We start from the raw sequence: 20912 nt of genomic DNA, 5'->3' as shown, positions 1-20912 counted from the left end.
AAGTATTACTGTATGCTTTGCCATAAAAGCTGTTGACTATTTTTATGGCAGCACTTAATTAAAATGGCAACTTTCAACATCATGAAGGTCCACTGTTGACCTGCCCAGGCCACATAAATAATAGGAAGTACTTAGGTAGTCAAGCAACCATGACGGAGCCTGGGGCCAGAAGTCAGCAAACCTTTAGGTGCCACACTATGAGTCAGCGCATTACGTCAAATTTTTATTCATTTTTTCACCCCACCTCTACTTACTTTTGCCTTGTGCACAGTCTGTGGGCACTAAGAGACAGAGGAGATGAATGAGGCCTCTTTAACCATGGAGAACATAAACATTAACACTTTCACAACTTAAGACAGATATGCAGTTTACAGCGTCATCTCTTGAGACTGCCTGTACTGTACATTACCCTCAAACCTCTGGCGCACTAAAAGGAAGCTCCTGTATGGGAGGCTACAGATCTGGCCTGTGACTGAGGGGATGAAGTCAAGTTTGAAGTCTTGTAAAGGAAGAGTTATCAGATGTGTCACAACCATCACCTAATGATTGGCTGTGTTTATTGGACCCAGTAAGAAGACTTGCAGAGTCTCTTCGGGGAGGGAGAAACAGTAGACAGAGGAAATGCATCTGTCATCTGCATTCATTTCCCAGAATATGACAAGTATTTTTTGTATGGTGTAGTCACTGCTAACTCTACTGTTGGTATAGTGCCTAAAAAAGTTATTCATCCCCTTAGTTTTCTTGTTTTCTTGTAAAACAAAGAAAGTAGATTTAATGTGGCTTTTTTCAAACTGATCAAAAGTCAAAGTGAAAATGTTTGCATAAATATTTATCCTCTTTAAAAGGAAACACCTAAATCCTCATTTGTGCAGCCGATTAATTGCTAAAGCAGGCTGTCCTCAAAACTTTAGTGACTGTACAAGAAGGAGACTAATGAGGGAGGCCAGCAAGAGACCCATGACAACTCTGAAGAAAGTTTAGAGGCTGAGTTTAGAGAGATTGTGCCTATATACCAGTTGCCTGGTTGCTTCACCAGTTGCAGATTTATGGAGATTTGTTTTCTAATCTAATTCTAAAGAAATATTACGCACAAAATGCTCCTTTTTTATTTTTAGGGGGTTCACTAAGTATGACATGCCTGTCTGCCTGCCTGCCTCAACCTATTGTTCTCCAAAGCTGAGGAAGAGCTTTGTTTTTTTCCAAGTGCTGGTCTCAAGACTTTCTTCGTGAATGAATGTTGTTATTTTATGCACACCGCAATTATGCTGCCCAAGACTCAGAAAGTAGGAAACAGGATATCCTGGAAGATTCTGGATATTCTTTTATAATTTCATGTCTACTGTCCATCATACACCATGTCTTACATGTCCTTAATACTGCATATAACTCTATATTGCCCTCAGTATCAACATGTGTTATGAAACTCACAAGTTGTGAATATTTTGTAGCATCAGTTTTAGCAACACAACGTTCTTCACTTTAGTTGTATTTGATGATTAACACAATATTACTTGTGCTCTCTTTTAGGGTATCTCCACTTCAGAAGTCAGAGGTAGTGGAGATGGTAAAGAAACAGGTGAAGGTGATCACGCTGGCTATCGGTGATGGTGCTAACGACGTAGGGATGATACAGACAGCTCACGTCGGTGTGGGAATTTCAGGCAATGAGGGCCTGCAGGCAGCAAACTCATCTGACTACTCTATTGCACAGGTGAGCACGGTGGCAGGGACTCACACCAACATATTGATTTAAGTTTGTTGTTTATATATTAGTATGCTGAAGTTGTTGAAATGCTCAAATTAGAATTTTTAATGTATTTTGACACATTGTAACTTGATATCCTGCCTACAGCATGTGCCTGATGCCATCTTGGTCATTCAGACATGATCAAAGAAAATGCAGAGAAAGTGCAGATCCTATTAGATGATTGATTAGCTGCTGAACTGCTGATAATATCATGACCAGATTAAAGTATAACTATCTTCAAGATTTACAGACTTTTGCCTCACATAATACTGAAGACTAAAGACCTAAATAATGTAAAATCATCTCAATGTCAGCATTAGGAGTCAAGACCTGTAAAAATACTATGAATTATTATATTATTATATAGATAATTATTGTCATTTCCCACAATGGTGACACCATGCAAAATGCAAAAGTAGTAAGTACCAGAAGGACCAGATTACTAAACTGGTGCAGCGTTTAAATATGATTTGAACCTGATCAAAATACATATGCTTTGAAGCTGCAGGTGCACGTCCTCAATTCGGTTGCTACATTGACTTTTATGTAATTTCTTAGAAGTCATATTATACAAATTGTCAGTCCTGTCATTGTCTCCTCAAGTGTAATATGTGTTATTGATAGCTTGGCACATTGTTCTGAGTAACAATAGTTCTTATGTCTGCTAGGGCATTAGCTTATACAGAGGAGTAGTAACACCTGTAAAACAGGCATTTGGTGACACCCAACTCCCAAGATAACTATACAGAAACAGATTCCGGCAAAGTGCTACCTAAACACATACTTATATCCTAGTAACTAGTATGTCTGAAACTCTGTGTCGATATGTGATACTTGTAAGTAACAAAAGCTCCAAGTTCCTGTGACATGGCTCTGTTTCTACACAGCATGCTGCTCAGTACATTATGTTGCTATTACAGCCACAGGGCTTGAGAGTATGGGAAACCATTAGTTTACTAAAACACAGTACACCCTCTGTGCTTCAGTGTGCAGTTACTATCCAAGAGACCTGGGTTTGTCTTAAGTGCCCCCTTCAGTCCACATGGCATGTAGAAGGTAGTGGTCTTTCAAAGACAGGTGGCCTCTTATAATCCATTTAGCTTGTGTCCCAGCCTCAAATTAAATTACACCTCCAGACTTCCACTGGTGTTTTCCATATATTGGCGTAACGGTACGTTAACTGTAATTTGCTGACTAGAAACTTAAATCAATCCTGGGACGTTGTGCAACTTGTTCTTCTACTCATATACTGATTACATGATTTATATTAATGCTCTAAAGTATCAGATGGTCTCCTGGCTGTTGTAGCTAGTTTTTAAGATGTGCTACTTGAATGCTCAGATTTATCTGTTGAAGCAAGTGGAGAGTGAAGAGACTTTGGGCCAAGGCACCTCTGCTGTCCATCTGTCATCAGCTCAGGTCTGCGTTAACTGATGTTTGATCCGACCATTCTAGAGGTCAGACAAACTGGGGGCCGCCACTGTGCTTTTATTTCACGGAGGAATACTGCCGTACTACTGAAAGACAAGCAGACCTTCAAATAAACAAAACAATGTTAACCCAAAAATTTGCAGTTTAATTTTCCTTTTTTTTCTTGCACTCTGGTGACAGGGAAATTTTTAAGAACTTTTCCTTTTGTCAGACAAAAAGAGGATACAATGTAGATGTTTCTTATGGTTACATTTTGTGCTTTTTTTTTACTGGCAATCAAAGATGAAAGACTGGCCTCTGAGTTCTGCTTCGATGTAATCACACTTATCAGCCAGAAATTGCATTGTAATTGTAAGTTCACCACAGGCCCCATATAGTAGGATAATTATAAAGCCATTTAACTGTTATGCTGAGCCTTAGGAGACTATTTCCACCATATAAATTCCTTCATTTTCAGCAGCTCAAAGCTTGGTCTTACAAACTTTGTCCAGAAATTTCTGGAATGCTTTAGTGAGCGATTTGGCCACAATGCCCCATTAGTCCTTTATCTCTCCGCTAGGGAATGACAAAAGGCTGCTGCTTTCTTTAATCCAGAAGTTCCTGTAGCTGCTTTAGTGTTCCAGCACTGTGATTTCTGATTGTGAAGACCCATCAGACAGTGTACTGTACACAGACCTCTGCTATTCATTTATCTTGGCATTTTCCTCCATGTTCTTCCCTCCCACACAGTTCAAATACTTGAAGAATCTGCTGCTCGTCCACGGAGCCTGGAATTACAACCGTGTAGCCAAATGCATCCTGTACTGCTTCTACAAGAACATTGTCCTCTATATCATTGAGGTACGTCTCACACAGTAGCTCTCAAGACTGAGAGTCATGCAGTGAACCAGATCTGAAAGCAAAACATTGAGGTTTTTCCACACAACATGATTAGTTAAAGGCAAAGATCCCTTGTTAGAGTTTCCATGTTTGTATTTCTGTTGACTGGGGCCTCACATTGCCTGCCAGATTGTGCAGCTCCTGCCTGAAAGGTTTGAGTTTTGACATACCTGGACAGAAGATACACAAACAAACACACACAGTAATGAAGGGAATACCTGATTAACTGGACATCTGCCTTTAAGACTTCCTCGCCAGTTATTTCAGCCTTAGAATATTAACCCACACGGCTCATCTGAATCATTGTGACGTACAGCCAACTCACTAGAAATGCTACTAGATGTAACTAATCATTCATTTAGATGTGAAAACTGGGAACAATATCTGTTGAATCTCTATAGTTTTTTGTCAAAACTACATTATAGACATGAGCAGGTAATGAATGTGTACCAAGTTCTTACTGTTAGCCACTCAGCTAGCATCTTTTTCTGTTCAGTCTGTTAGGGCATGGTGGGTTTGATGACAAATGATAAATACCAGACCCAGCACAGATTGCAAGTTCAAAGCCATAACCAAGAATGACCAGACAGGTTAAGTGCCTTCCTATCAGCACCAACTTTATCAATGGGAGTGCTCAGATGTTTTGATCTACGGCTCATACACGGGTCTGACAGAAGTGGCAACTGTGGCTTTGCAACTTCTCGAAACTTCTTTATCAAAAGTTGCCACTGAGTGTTTTACCACACTTTGTCCCACACTACACTAAAGGAAATTTACATCGATATACAGTGCTGTAATGTGTGCAAATTACTAGCTGCAACGATGAGTCAATAAATCGATCAATCGAAAATTAATATAGCCTTTTTTTTTAAGAAAACATACTAAAATTCTCTGCGTCCAGCTTCTAAAATGCAAATATTTTCTGGTTTCTTTAGTCTTGTGTGATAGTAAACAGAACATCTTGGTTGTGGACTGTTGGGTGCAAGAAAACAAGATATTATATGTTGAATCTTGGACTTTGTGATCAGTATTTTTTACCGTCTTCTGACATTTTAAAGACCAGATGACTAATCAATTAATTGAGACACTAATCAACTCTTTACTCTTTAATGAAAATAATTTGTTGCAGCTCTACATTTTACTTTTCTGTTGAAGTCTGAGGCATATTCTTGTAAGTAAAAAATGTGTTCTCCCTTGGGAGTTAAATACCAGTACAGATTATGTGCTTCCACTATGTCAACCCGTAAGAATCATGCCTGTGGAATCAACTAAAGACCAAATTTCTCTAGTAGTTTGTTAATCAGAACTTTATTGCACACAATGTAGAAAAGTCTTCACCACACTGTTTAATTTAAAAGAAAAAACAAGACAAGTGAGGACAGACACGGAGAACAGAACATAAACAAACTGAACAAAAGAAAAAAATTACATAAGTACTCTCTTTATTTAAGTTTGCCTGAGGGGTCTGATGGCTTTAGAGAGTAAGTGATTTAAACTCTTCCTCTGCCTTTGCACTGTGTAATGGGGACAATATAGAAAGTGCCACAGTACATGGTGGCAGGAAAGGATCAGCCACATGTTTTGATAGTATCATCAGCACATAACCTGTCACAGAAATATGAGCACTTTAAAATTCTCTTTTGTTCATCTTCTTTCTGTGACACTTGACCTCTGATCCTCTTTTTCATCCTCATTCTGGTTTATGTGCCGTGGAAAATCAGTAGACTACCTTTTACATTCCAGCATGTCTGCTTCTGGCTTATTGTGACCTGAAGTGAAAGAGGGTAGTCAGGTTGTTTTTCCAGGCTATTACTGCAGTTATAGCTACTGCAACTGTTTGGTCATGCTGCCTTTTTACAGATAAGGGAAAAATACCAGTTGCAAATGCAGATCCAACATAAAATTCAATTTGCAACTAATTAAATTTTCTGTTCGCAAAAACATTATGTATGACGTTTCATCCATGCCTAAACGTTGAGTTTCTTTCATTTTCATCCCTACTTTGAACCGTGTTTAATGGTCAATGTTTTCCACACACTCTGAATTTAAATCCAAAATAGGTGGCAGAACTTCTGAAGTCTACATTTAAGACCATACAAATCCCTGTCCATCATGCTAATTTTACTCTGTGCCCTTTATTGTGAATTTTAAATGGACCTGAGCACCACTATCACATCAAAAAATGGTCAGAATTCCTCTCAACATTGCTTATCCGTTCTTTCTGTGTTCAACTTGAGCTCCTCTTTGAAGCATACCAGGTCCCTTTTCAAAGCAGGTCTTTTTTACAATTGGAACATAACATCTATAGTTCTGTCTGCAGGGCGAGCTTCTTTCTAGCACACCTTTTGTTGCTCTCTGAAAACATAACTCCCCCTGCCCCTGTGCTACACTCCTTCAGGGGATTCAAGTAGATAATGGGAGATTTCTTCACTGTTTGGCTGCTTCAATATTTCAAATGTTCCTGTTTTGTAAGGCCCTGACATGGAGCACACCAGCAACCTCAGGCTATGGGTAAAAGCTGCATTTGTAGCACTAATAGGTTTACCTTTGTGCATGCATGTTTTTCTCGTCGACTCCCAGGCTACCGTGCAAGGAGAGAATCAAAGATGTTGATGGGAATTTTAACTTTTTTGTTTGCAGCACTATTGTCTGATACAGTGTGTGTTACAATTTGAATACCAGGACTGGGAGTCTATGTTTAAGCCTCTTTTCGTCTACCTCTCTCTCCACTGGGTCTTTGGTTCCTTTTAAGAGACATAGAGTAGGAGGGTGAAGGATTCTGTGGCTATTGTGGAACGCCTGAATGTAAAGCATAACTTGGTCTGAGGCTCTTGCAACAGTTTTGTGATAATTCAGGATTTTCTCTGACTCACTGAGGGTTAATTGTGAGTCAGAAAGTAAGACTGTCACTCTAAAGGATGGTTGACTGACAGCTGGAGCCGCTTCACAGAATAGTTGTTTCTCTTGGCTTTGCTGATGTTGTTGATTATGTTTTACAGTCCTGTTTCTAATAAGTTAGAGAACAGTTCAAGCATGATCGCATGTAATGTGTGACTTTCTCTCTGGTAGAAAAAGGCGGTTATAATTACCCAAACATTTTTTAAACAATGTGGCCCAGTGATTAACGAACTTTAAGCAGAATTCATAACTCCCACTTTGTTACAAATTACACTGTTAACTAAAGAACAGGATTGAAAAGGATTGAATTCAGTCACATTCAAGCTAAGAGACCTTTCCAAAGGAAGCCATAGCAACTTAATTCAAATGGCCGATCCAGCTGGCCACTCATGTTTGATTGACACATTGCTAGGGTGCTACAGAGGGGGCTGATGGACAAGTGGCATTTATGAGGCAATTACATGAAAGCTCATTCAGCGGAGCTCAGTGTAGTGAGAGTTGCAGAGCAAAGCTTGCCGACCAGCACGCTGAATGAAACCACAGAGGCCGTGCCTGGCATTGTAAAACAACTTGTGATTGTATCACCACATATTTTCAGCATATTTATCAGCTCTTTCTTTATGTTCCTCTTTATTCCTTGGTTGCTTTGTGTATGAATTCCATTAGCAATTCTGCAATACTAAGCTTAAGAGTATCAGGACTCACATTGTTGGGGACAAATGTCATGCTTCCCCCACCCCTTCTAGACCCCAGCCACTTCTAGACAAGGCCTGCAGAGCTGTGGAATCAATGATTTTTGATTTGCTGATGAATATGCAAGGAGTCTTCTTATCGGCTAGCCGCTGCCCAATCCCCCTTTTCTCAGCTCCCACTTCCCTCCATCACTGTTTTTCATGATGTGCAGTGGGGGAGAGAGGCCAGCCACACCCCTCCGCTGAGTGGCACTCAATGAGGAGAAGAAAAGGGGAAGAAAAATCCTGCCTGGTACTTCCCCTAATGAGCAAATCAATGCATCTGTCCCTCAAGAGATGGGAGAGGGAAAAAGAGAAAGAGAGAGAAGCTATTGGGACCCCAAGGACCAGGCCAAAACACTCACACAGAAGCAGTTACCACATGCTATGAATAGGAGCCTTTTTTAACTTAGCACAACAATATATCAGCCCAGAGCCTCTCATTGAGCAGAGCTGTAATTAATTCAGCAGTTTGACCTACCCGCTAGCCTCTCGTTAACATTGCTCGAGCCATGCTAATGGTTGAACCTGCCTCATGGCTTGGGCTTCATCTACACATAACCCATAGCAACGGCATCTGAATGTATTTCTCAGCAAGCCAAGACCCAAAACGCCCAAAACTATTCTCACCCTGCCAGTAGATGTACTGTACACCTTGTGATTCTCATGGTTACAGAGTCACATGGTCCCAGATTTGGTTGAACATCCCACGTGAGTTTGAAAAAAAGGCCCCCTTATATAAAAGAAACAACATCATGGTAGAGTGCACCTGATGGAGGGGAGGGTGGGATCTGTGATGGGTGGGTGTGGCAGAGAGGGGAGGTGAGGGACAGGGTCTGGGAGGCACACACATAAACACAGTCCTCGTCTTTACGCGCCTGGCCTCTCCCCCTCGACCAAGGGAATGAAGGGGGGTGAGTGGGTGACAGACATTTGTTTTCATGCATACGCTTTCACGATTAAATGGGACGGGCCAGTGGCAGATTGGTATTGGTCGTGTAGAGAGTGGCAGTGGCGGCTGGGGCCCTCAAATAGGCTTTGTCCCAATCTGAGAATTTGTAGCAGTTCATGCCTTCATAATGAAGTTAAATGAAGCGAGGAAATGCTTGGTTGGCCATGGCCAAAACACAGAACCCCTGATGTTCCCTCGACAGTTTTGGCGTGAGCAACAGCAAGAGCCAGTTCTGGACGATGAAGTGTCAAACTGTTAACACTGTGAGGAACAGTTTCTGATTTGCTTTTATTATGCAAGCAGTATTCAGATGGTACATGTAGCCTGTCTCCAGTATACCAGATAAATACAACAATAAAGATATGTTCAGTCATATGCCTTTTTTACATTTCGTACTCGTACTTATATATCTACTTGAATCTTAAACTTATTCACTCAGAATACCTGACTTCTGCTCTGACCGTAGAGGAATTGTTTGGTTCAAATAACTATGACTAATCAAAATACTGTGATAAGCCTCATCTCCAAGCAGCATATGGTTTATATTACCTCTGTCTCCCTCTCCTGACACAATATATCAAAGTCTCCATCATTCAGAGTCCACCCAGCCCTGACTCTGCCCCCATAACTAACCTCGTCTGTAACCCACATGTCTTCAGGTAGATCAAGAAGGGAAACAGTGGGCTGATATATGTTTGTAGGTAATCCCGTGATGAATCCAGGGAGCAATTTGCATCATGGTGGTGGCACCTGGAGGTCTTTGCTTTTCTGCCATCACTAATTTTTTCTAAATCAGCCAGTTTTGACCCCTCTGCCTTTCCTGAGTTTGAAACTTGGCTAAGTTAGACTAATGACCCTGTTGATCACAGGTCAACACTTCAAACAAACTTACATTAGCTTTAGGATAATTAAGTTATTTTTTCATATTGACAGGAAACATTTATTTTTTCCTTCCAAAACAACCACTGTTACAAGATTCATCACCCTTGTAATAATTTTACAGATATATATACCTGAAGTCTCTGTTGTCATACGAGTGAAGAATGTAGTGTGATGGAAAAATTTGTTAGTCGGTAGACACAATAAGCCTGTTTCAAATTTGATAATTGTAAACACTCACCCTTACAATCACTAATAGAAAGCATATACTCAAAGTACCATTCGAAAGACTGCAGAGATTTATTAGTGTATTTATCATATCTTTTGAGTATGAAATTCATTAATTAATACATGATTGAAATGATTAAAATGAGAGTAATGGAAGAGGGAGAAGTCAGTATTTTAGACCTGACACCATCCCTGCCACCTTGGACTGTCATTTAAATTGATTTACACTTACATGCAAACTGTATTACTTAATTTACTGCTCCAAAGGCACACATACATTGCTTGCCTGTGCTTGTTTCGCTGTTCTTACTCTTTCTTCATGTGATTTTGTCTCCCTTAGATCTGGTTTGCATTTGTCAATGGTTTCTCGGGTCAGATTCTGTTTGAACGCTGGTGCATCGGCTTGTACAATGTGGTGAGTGTTAATATAATAAGAGCCCACTTTACTCCTTTAACCATGGTGCTTTCTGACAAAGAACTGATTTCCCGAGGTGCCCTAAAAGTGATCCCTTTATTGCATGACTATGTCATTAACATCCTGAAAACATTCTCCTTTATTTATGACCTGTTGTCAAGTCCATATTTCCCCTGTGCCCTAAACTATGTACTGAATGTGAAAGAACAACAGCTTTGCTTGCCCCAAAGAGTGTAGTTAGCAAGGGCAGCTACGTTTGAATGATAAAAAGAAGAGGAAGAAAGGCGAAGAAATTGAGCTAGCTGCTGATGTAGGGAGTCCCACAGGGCTCTATAATGGGACCACTCCTAATGAACTCATATTTCATATCTGTCATGAATTTAGTAGAAGAAAAAACGTGCATCTGCAACTCTGATCTTTAATACCATGCCATTAAGCCCACAAGGAGTTGATATGTAACTTTAGACTGTTTATTAAAATGAACTCAATTCAATAAACAAAAGTGAATGAGAGAAGTGTGAAGTGAAACTTCCCCACACTCCTGATCGGCCTCAAATGGAAGTAATTTATGGGAGGGACAAACTGTCAAGTGAGAAGGACATTTTCACAGCCCTGCCTCTTGCATTCATTTCATAATAAACCACCACCTTAGAACCAGTACTGTATTGGGGGGTGGGAGGAGGGTTCAGTCTTTGACTTTATCCGAAAAAATAGAGGGAATTCCTCCGGCTCAGTGGGAGTCTGTCGTAGGCAGTGAGCTGAATCCGCCCCTCAATGGAGATCTTCCTGGGCCTGGCTCTGAATAAGAAAGGAGCCCAGTGGAGCATGTCCTGTGGCCCGCTGGTCCTGCAGTCTGAGGCGTGCAGACTCCCACTCCAGATGGGCCAAGAGGGAACTCACACCAACTGACCCGCTGAGCCCCCCAGCCACACAATACCACCACTCCTCTCTCAGCAGCTGCTATACAGAACAACATTACAGCACCACTAAGAAATTACACTTCAGCCAGGCTTAAATACCTGCTTCTTAGTCAAGAGCATCGCAGATGTTCATTGGAGATGGGTTTTGCATATGAACAGACCTGAAGCATGACAAATCAAAATAAGAAACCCTAAAGGGTTTTAAGGTCAATGGTCTTCAATGATGTAAAATAAAGAATGGGGCAAGTGGAGAAAAGAATGACGCAAAATGCACTACAAATGTAACATATGGCAATAATAAAGACACATGTATACCATACATTTTGAGTAATAAGACATTTGATTTGATTATTCTCTCAGTACATACAGTAGTTTTATAAGTGAATTTTGCATTAAAGTTGCATAAATATTTTTCTTTAATACTTAGCAGTTTGTTTATATAATGAAACTGAAACTGAAATACAAAATGCAAAATTAGTGGTCACAAAAAAGGATTTATTGTCAACATTGTTTTGTCAATTTGATAAGTCCTTTTATAGATATTTGGTCAAATGCGAGTAATGCAGTCCCATATTTATCACACATTTAGCCAAAATAATTAACAATGCCTTGCCCTAGAAGATAGTTATTTTATTTTTCTATTTCTATTTTCTATTCTATTTCTATTATTAAGTTCCAAAGATGAGTTGACCATTTGTGTTAGTTTTATTGGGTAGAAATTGAGATATTATTGTGAAAACCTAAAATGATTGGACTTTATATCAGCTTTATCATTGATCTTTCTGTGCATGTGGTTATTTTTTGTCCAGATCTTCACTGCTCTGCCTCCTCTCACTCTGGGAATATTTGAGCGCTCCTGCAGGAAAGAGAACATGTTGAAGTACCCAGAACTCTACAAAACCTCCCAGAATGCTATGGGTTTTAATACCAAGGTAACCTTACTCTCTATCATATGTTCTTTAGGTATATGCATATTTTCTCCATACAGTACTTTGGCATTGACACATACACACAAAAAAATATCTTAAGGTCCAATTTCAATTTTTTTTCCAGAGCTTCCAACCACATCTCACAGACTGTATAGAACTTCAGTCATGTGATAACAAGTTTAAATATATATATATATATATATATATATATATATATACACCTTGAGTTAAGATTGTTCTTGTCAAACTACTTTTTTACTTTTTTCAAGGTCAAGAACTCAGCATGCGTACTTTCCTTTTAATAAGTACTTGACTGTGCCCATTTGTTTGCTATAGTAAACTCAATTTCTTCATGAGAAAGACTTTGTCTAATACAGCATTTCAGGCAAATATGCGATGGATGCTGAACCAGTACTTGTCAGTATTTGTTAGTTTTCAACATCTGTTGTTGGAGGAGTAGATCAAATAAGCCTAATTTACTTAGTAAATAATAGTTTATCATCATAAATGTAAGATGAGTCTATCTTTAAATGCTAGTATGCACTAAAACACAGCTAAAATTAAGAAATATTTGTACTGTGAACAAAATTGAAAGGTCAAATGATCCAGTTCTTACAACCAATTAACATCACATTAATGGCACGAGATGTTCCTGTCATGTCGTCGCCTGGGACTGATGCCTTTCCTGTCACAATGACCTGGCAGCTGTAGTCAGGAGGTCTCCAGTTGTAGCCTGGCTTGGCCTGGCTTGACCTATTCTGTCTGTCTGTGGGGGCTGTCCGTTAGCTTTCCCCCGCTGGTAATAAAGATGTCTCCTCCTTTCTCCATGCTGAGCCAGAGACTCCTGGACCCTCCTCACAGGCGTGATGACCTGGTTAGCGCTGCATGGAGGTGGATTAAAGACAGATTGGCCATGGCGGTCAGGGGCAGGGAAGGTCAGATGGGTAGGGGGATGCAGCAGAAAGCATTGTGCAAAGGAAGGAATAGAGAGAGTGTGCTGTCATTGTGTGACGGCATTTGTTGCGGAAAATTATGCAATTTGTTTAAGTGAGTCCCTGTTTGTTCTCAGAGCAGGGCTGTCAGATTGAGTTTAACCTACCCATGACCAGACTAGATGTACTAAATGACAGTGGAGTTTCCTTGTTCAATTTAACTGAGCAACAACTATTTACTTCTAAAGCTAAAGTAACAGGTTACATCATGTGAATCTCCAGAAGTTTGATTAAATAAAGTAGAAAGAGATATATTTGTCACCGTGAGACCGTTGCCCATTTGCATTTGTCAAAATCAAGTCAAATTCATCTATTCTTTCAAAACAAAATTAATTGGGATCATATTCATCTGACCCCAATTTCATGTCTGTTTTATTTAATGTAAAAATAATGTGTATGAACCAGTCCCACATGTCCCAGAGCTATTAAAGCAAAAACTACAAAACATCTGAGATTGTAAACTCACACCTGAGAACTCACTTAAGGACACACTGTAGTTTCATAATTAAAGGAAGCTGAACAAAATAACTTTGTAGCAAAACAGACATGCCATAGACAAAATAAGTGTTATTAGTTCTCTGTAGATGAATGAAGTTGTTAACAGGTTCTGACAGCATTAGACATCATCTTTATTCCATTAATTATACTGTAGATTAGAGAGATATTTATCCTCACAACTGCTGATTTAATAGTCCAGAATTTTGATTGAATTCTGCTGTAGGGTGGATTTTCCTTTCATTAACTTTTTTTTTGAGGACTTCATTAACTTACTTGTGCCAAAAAAGGGTCACAAAAGTATGTGTCTGATAGTTAGAAGCAAATGAACCTCAATTTTGTTTGGGCCACGTTTTCCAAGACCCGTAAATGATGACTCGGCCAGGTCAGCAGGTTGTTTTTGCTGGCTTGTCCACTCTTTTCCCGAGATATTTTCCTTGCAGCTGGCCTGAGGCGAGGCGAGAAAATCCAGCAGGAATTTGGCCCCTCGAAGCCTGTCTTTCTGCACGCCTGGCTCTTTTGTACACAACAGATACTGTCTTTGTGAATTAAAGCTGTTTGTGTTGAGGTGAGAGAAGGGAGTGACCGGGGGTGTTAGAAACTCAAGGCTTGGCCTCAACTGTGTCGCCTGTTCACTTTTAATTACTTATTCCAGACACTTAAGTCACTCTAATAAACCACACTAGTCTTTCTGTAGTCGTAGTGATTATAGAAGTTTACCAGCAACTATCACCTCTTATAAAGCACCTTTCCATGTCTTATACACTTTATTTCTTTCTCCCTCTTTCCCTTCTTACCCCAGCCGTTCAAAAATAAAAGGGAAGGGGTGAGCAGCTTTGGAAATTTTTGGCTCAATATTAATTACTGGCTTTCATGCTTTTTTTTTTTTTTTGGCAATTAGGAGTTCTTCAAAGAGCCGAATCTTTACAGGACAGACAGGGCATTCATTCGGAGGGGATCCTTAGCAACTTGCCAGGAATACAAGGGAAAGAAAGAGAGCAGGGTGGCTGGAGGGGTGAAAGGGAGGATCCCACTGTGACAAATGATTATGAACATTTATTGATTTCATTAGCATTCATTATTTGGAGAGGAAACCGGGGCTTGTTTGCACCCCCACGGTGTTGGGAACGGAATAAGATAGAGGAGGCTGATGAAGAGCTGAGCCTGTCAGTGGGAGGCTAATTGGCATAAACATGTGATTGTAACATTAGTGATCATTTAGTTTGCATTTGACCACAGAGATAGAGGAGTGGGGGGTTGCTTTCAGCCACTCCTTGCTGAGCGTATTGGGTTTTGTGTACACAGTGGGAGGGTGAGGTAATCCTGGGTGGGGGTGGCTGCTATGGGACTTTGTTTGGTCGATAGGAAAGGTGAGAAGGTCGTGCCACCGAGGCCAAGGTATATTATAAAGGCTCATAGTCTAGAACAAGACTTTTCCCTTCACTGTAACATAGTCTGTCTTACTCTCTTCTCCTCTTCCTTCTTTTTCATACCTTTTCCTGGCACAATTTTTGGAATAACCCTACAATTTTAAGTAGAGGTGGTGTTATTTTAAAATGACTCAAACTTGTGGAAATCTCAAGAAATTTTCAGTTTTGAGGGTGTCCTATTTGTCTGGAATAAGTTATGTTTTATGTTGTACTGACAGGTTTGCTGAAGTTGTTGAAAAGGGTACTTTTAAGAAAGCAAGCCTCCAACTTCTAGTCTGCCAGAAACTGATGATTAAAAAGTTTTTTTTTGTTTGTATTTTACCTCCGTCAGCCGTTTACTCTAAGAATTTTCAGCTCCCAGAATTAACACCAACGTCTGGGTCAGCACAGCACAGGGGAGGAAGAGGGGGCACAAATGTGAAGCGGTTTTTGGCAGAATAGATTTCACGGCTGTTTCATGCTACATCGCCCATTAGTGTTTTGTTTGGCTCTGGCGTTGCATAATGTAAATTTGAAACAAGGTGGTTTTGGAGGGGAGTATTGATTTAAAAGGCTCATCCAAAGTCTGCATGCTTGCTTACACGCACATATGCAGACACGCACGCAGGCTGCGGTCCACACCACGATTTTCCAGGCCCTTAATAATTACCATGAAAACAGTTTAATCTCTGTCAGGCCTGTCAGTCTCCCTGTGTGTGTTTCTAGACTGATTTCTGCTTGTTTAAACTCTCCTGTCATTTATTTCTACACCCGTTAAAAATTCTCACATGAAAGGGCCGAAGCCTAATGAAATGTAATGAGAGGAAACTCTCACACTGGCAGCACATATATTAATGTTGTATAATGTTCTTATTTTTGAGGTGAGGACGTGTATTTTGCACTCTCCTATTCTCACTGCTTTTTTTTATTTGAATTTCTGTGTTGTTATCTAAAAAAAAAAAAACCCTAGAAGTTAAAATCTGCACACTGACATTGTCCACTTGCCTTTCACTGCTCGTACACACACTCAGCAGCCTCTCTCTCCCCCATAACACACACAGAGGATATACAACGTGTCTGTCAGCGGGGTGGCCATTGAGCATGGAGGCCCCGACAAAACCTCCACTTAGCCTAGCGCTGGGATGGCACAAAGGGCCCAGGTCAGGGGTCATTTGGTAGGCTGGAGCTCCCCACACCCTTTTCTCATGCTTTTTTTCCCCCCTTTTTGTGTCTCCCTCTCTCTCTCTCTCTGTCTCTCTCTTCTTGGAATCTCCTGCCGCCTCCAACCCCCCACCCCTCTCCTCCTCCTCTTGCCTCCTTCCCCTCCATCCTTCTTCCCCTTTTTTTTTTTTGCAGGTCTTCTGGGCCCATTGTCTGAACGGCCTCTTCCACTCCGTCATCCTCTTCTGGTTCCCCCTTAAAGCCTTCCAGCATGGTAAGCAGCTCCCAGAGACTCCTCCACGGCTCTCGGCGGACTCGGGATGAAGAGGGAGGACAGTCAAACACACATACTTTGTCTTAATTAGTTCTCTCTTCAACCGTCCAGTCATGAATTGCAAACATGTGTGTGCTCCGGCCAGAGCGACACACACTAACAAGCGTATGTTCATGTTTGCACCAGTTCATGTGCGCACAAAATGAAATGCTAAAATGCTTTTGCACACACTCGTTTGCACTTCCTTCATTTTTCGTAAACACACCACGCAGACAATGAAGCCTTTTACCCGAAATAGACAGCTCTCAGTCTGTGTATGTACAATTTAATTTTCACTGATTTCAGATTTATCCATACAGTATGAGGGTAATTGTGCATGACAGTGCATGTGTGTATATATCTGCATGTTTGTGCACATTGAGATGCAAGGTTTTTGTTTGTGTGCGGAGAGAATAGGGATCTTTGAGCCGGTAAGTCTTGGCTGGCCAGAGCTGAGGACCACACAAGCTTGGGCCTGCTCTCCAAACAAAGGCGCCAAGCCCCTTCACTCTGACTGACAGGCTGTCAGCAAAGCCTCAGCGCACACAAGACATGTGACCAGCCGGAAGTAAAGGGAAAGGGAGCCCCTCTTTCTTTCTTTTCTGGCAGTCGCACACTGCTGATATTTTAGCCTCAGCCCACGTGTGCAGTTTGGAGCAATATGTCTCTGAGATTTGCATTTAATTTCTAGTTTATTAATTTAAGAAGTTCCTCTTGCCAATATTTTAGGAAAAGTGTTTTCAAGATGTTGGATTCCTTTTTAATGGCAGAATAAATAATTGTTTTGTCAGAAAAAAAACTGTTCTTTCTATTTCAGCGGTGAATTAGTCAGATCATTTAATTTTTGACCATGATTAATGCACACCATTTGGGCTTTTCAGTCTTACTGATGGCTTTTCATAAAAACACTCCTTCCTAATAGTGGCGAAAAACAGAATTAACATTCCTGCCTCCTCTCTAAAGGCAGTAATGGAAGCAACATTTGACTGTGGTTTTCACTTCATGTTCCCATGTCCGCTTTTATTTCCGAGTCTCCAACAGTGCATTTTACACCAAAGTTCACACTGAGATGTAGTTTAAATAATATCCTATGGACTTTCCAGTTGTTTATGATTTGGATCACCTAATGGAACTCTGCATGAAACTCAAGAACTGAAAAGAGACAGATTTGGTCTGAAAGCTTCTGTTGTTGATTTCCTTCATAGATACAGTTTTTGGCAACGGACGAACTCCAGACTATCTCCTATTAGGCAACATGGTTTACACAGTAAGTGCACCAATTTTCTTGACAGGCAGCGTTTCTGCTGTGTTAAAGTGTCAGGTGTCCGAGCCAAGTGTCATCCAACATCAGTGAATAAACATCAGATATACCTGATCATCTTTTCTAATTTTATATTGAATGTAAAACAAAATTATGTACTTACTGTAAATTCAGATTTGTGTAATGCACTCTCCATGACTGATTTTAGTTTAGAATAGGAGGACAGTCTTCTTAATGTCAACGTGATTTGTGTCTCGACAGTTTGTGGTCATCACAGTTTGTCTTAAAGCTGGCCTCGAGACCTCATCCTGGACCATGGTAAGTTGATGGCTCCCTCCTCTCTCATTAAGGTTGCGTTATCTCTTTCCAGTTCCTCTATTTTATGGGACCACCGATACTTATGATATATTTACATCCTCCTCTTATCTCAGAATCTCTTTACAGTTTGTTCCCCACTAGGCTTTTAACTGTAAACCCAGTGAAATGACAATATGGTAACTCCTTCAAGCAACTAAAAGCCAATCAATGTAAACTTTTACTAAAATGGTCAAAACTAAAATATGAAAATTGCACCATGACAAGACAGTACAATGTATAAAAAGTTCACATGTTTGTTTATATTAGTATAGCTCAAAGTTACAGTAAATGAAAAGCCAAAAAAGTGTGTTAACCTTTCTTTTCCTTCTAACAGTTCAGTCACATCGCCATCTGGGGAAGCATCGGCCTGTGGGTGGTGTTTTTCATTATCTACTCCTCCCTGTGGCCCCTCATCCCTCTGGCCCCCGACATGTCAGGAGAGGTACGTGCACGCATACTAGCATGTACTCACACCCACATCTACACATGCTCTCTGTCCCATATCGGATGCTTCCTCTAGTACCAAAAGAAACTGCTGATGTCTATCACTGACAGACCTGGAGTGCCTCATAATTCATTTTCTGCTATAGACAGATGCTGGTGGGAAATTTCAGAGCAAAACTTGACACAGGTCTTTGTAAGGAGAGCCAGAGGAGTGTAAACTGTCAGACCTCTGGCTTGTGTTGCATAATGACTTAATTGGGCCAATTAGCCCAGTGTTTGTGTTACACTGGCCTCCCTCGGCTCTGAGTATCCACAGGTGACATTGAAACAGTGAAGCAGTCTGGAAGCTAAACAAAGAGAGGTGAGGGTGTGTCTGGTTTACACACTGATGTCCTAGAGAGCAGCTGACTCTGGAGCTGTTTGTATCTGTCCAATCAGCAGTGTCAGAAATTGAGTTCTTGGTGTGAAAATGCCCTTTAAAGTTGATCCAATGCTGATGAAAAATAGGTCACTGATTTTACACTCTTTTTCTCTTTGGGGTTGTTATTTACATGCGAATGTGACTACAGTCTCTCTGGGTCACCACAGGTGGTCAATGGAAACCTATTATTACATTTCCTGGTGCATTCTGGGGTAGAAAATGGAGCATCTTTTCATTAGAAAAGAAAAACACAGCATGAAGAGATTACCAAGACTGGGTCTAAACCTAGTATATGGCTGGAACGTGTTTGGTTAATGTGTGAAACTGTGGCCCAGTTTGTTACAGGGGTAGTCAGTGGTAGTGTCTATTATGTGAATTCCTGGATATTAAATGCATCTGCAATTTTCTGTAGTGGTCCCAGTAGTATTTGCTGGTAAAGTGTAATGAAGTAGCACATCTTATAAACGAAGGTTTTGACAGCATTTTGGGTGCCAATTCAAGAGGCTTATTTCCGCCCAATTACTGCAGTTATAATACAATTAAGTGCACCTTCAGAGCAGCCGCCCCACACTAAACTGATATAACAGCTACCCACGTGAGTCACATGTTTTACCTACAAGACTCATGTTTTAATGCTGTTGTTCATCGTTTGTGATGTGAAAACATAAGAGAAATGAAAAGCTTGTGTCTGCTGGATTCATTTTGAAATAGCAACAGCCAATGGAGAAACTCCAACACTTGGTCAGCCAACCAATGGTGAAACTTCATCACTCACTGATTCACTCACTCACTGACTGACTCACTCACTGACTCACTGATTCACTCACTGACTCACTGACTCACTCACTGACTCACTCACTCACTCACTGACTCACTCACTCACTGACTCACTCACTCACTCACTCACTCACTTACTCACTCACTCACTCACTCACTCACTCACTCACTCATTTGCTCACTCACTCAACCGCGGTTATAGGGCTGGTCCGTGGTCCGTCCAGCCAAAAAAGAAAAGGCTGGCACTATGCAGCCAGCAGAAGAAGAAAATAACTACCACTTACAGTTGATGTTGTGTGTTTATGTGCAAGCATGGTTTGCAAACACATCACTTTATAAGTCAATATACTGTAATTGCCACTGAAAAGTGATCAAAACACTCCGAAAGATCAAGGTTCCAAAAAGACCCTGGAGACAGTAGTTTTTCTCACTAGTCACAACCTATGTAAGTATCTGGGATTCCTTACTTATACACAACAATAAGTCTTGTGTGCGTCCTGTTTCAGATTATGCTTTTGGCATTTGGGGATCCAGTGAACAACTTAATTGTAACACTCATTACAAAGCTATTCAGTCGTTTCTGGGAATTCATAAGTTTACACCCGATTTGGCCATCAGTTGTGATATTGGATGGGAACTTGGTACAAACCTAAATTACAAACATATTGTCTCATGAAAAACAAGTACAGCATAGAGCTTAATGTGAAGCAGAATTTAACCAAAAATTGAAGATCTCTATGTGCACAGGTACATTATCATTACCTATAGATACATTCAGGTGTAATGGTCTCTCTGAGGAGAAAAGGCTTTGTTTGTTATGTGATTAGAGTTCAGGTGAGACTGAAGTCCATTTCATATTTAACTGTTCATTATATGATGATTTAAGGACTACACTTAGTAAAATGTCCTTCACTTCTGATGAGTTCTTCTAGTTGAGTTTAAAATATAACTTGAGTTGTGTTTTAGGAAGGGAACTTTTTCTACGGCAGATTTTATTTGTAGAGATTTCAGGACAGAAGACAAAATTTCCTGCTTTAAGTGCAAGTTGTACAGTAAGTTATGTTCTTGTGTGTCACACAAGTCTCTGTGCGTGCACGACACAATAAACACTCAACTTCTTGCTCACTCATGCTACACACATGCACACACAAACACAGAAGTGATGGGTATGTTATCTTCACTCTATTCTCTGTCCGTGAAGCCCAGTGCTTTCATCCACGCCCTGCAGCACTTGACTGAAGACAGTAATGGTGTCCTGTGGGTAGTTGGTAAC

General features: G+C 40.5%; 1 protein-coding gene across 8 annotated transcripts in view; it reads left to right on the top strand.

Annotated features, from left to right (window-relative positions):
* Positions 1-20912, top strand: part of atp8a1 (ATPase phospholipid transporting 8A1) — a 108742-nt gene that overhangs the window by 72110 nt on the left and 15720 nt on the right. For 6 of the 8 annotated variants that reach the window (XM_042418441.1, XM_042418438.1, XM_042418440.1 and 3 more), the window contains 8 exons: positions 1528-1711; positions 3908-4018; positions 10086-10160; positions 11890-12012; positions 16262-16340; positions 17585-17646; positions 17902-17958; positions 18332-18439. In XM_042418441.1, coding sequence (XP_042274375.1) covers positions 1528-1711; positions 3908-4018; positions 10086-10160; positions 11890-12012; positions 16262-16340; positions 17585-17646; positions 17902-17958; positions 18332-18439 — 799 coding nt within the window. The other 2 variants (XM_042418444.1, XM_042418445.1) reach the window with 2 other exon arrangements.

Source organism: Thunnus maccoyii, chromosome 8 (genome assembly GCF_910596095.1).
Source record: "Thunnus maccoyii chromosome 8, fThuMac1.1, whole genome shotgun sequence".
Taxonomy (NCBI): domain Eukaryota; kingdom Metazoa; phylum Chordata; class Actinopteri; order Scombriformes; family Scombridae; genus Thunnus; species Thunnus maccoyii.
This window is presented reverse-complemented; position numbering and strand designations above follow the sequence as displayed.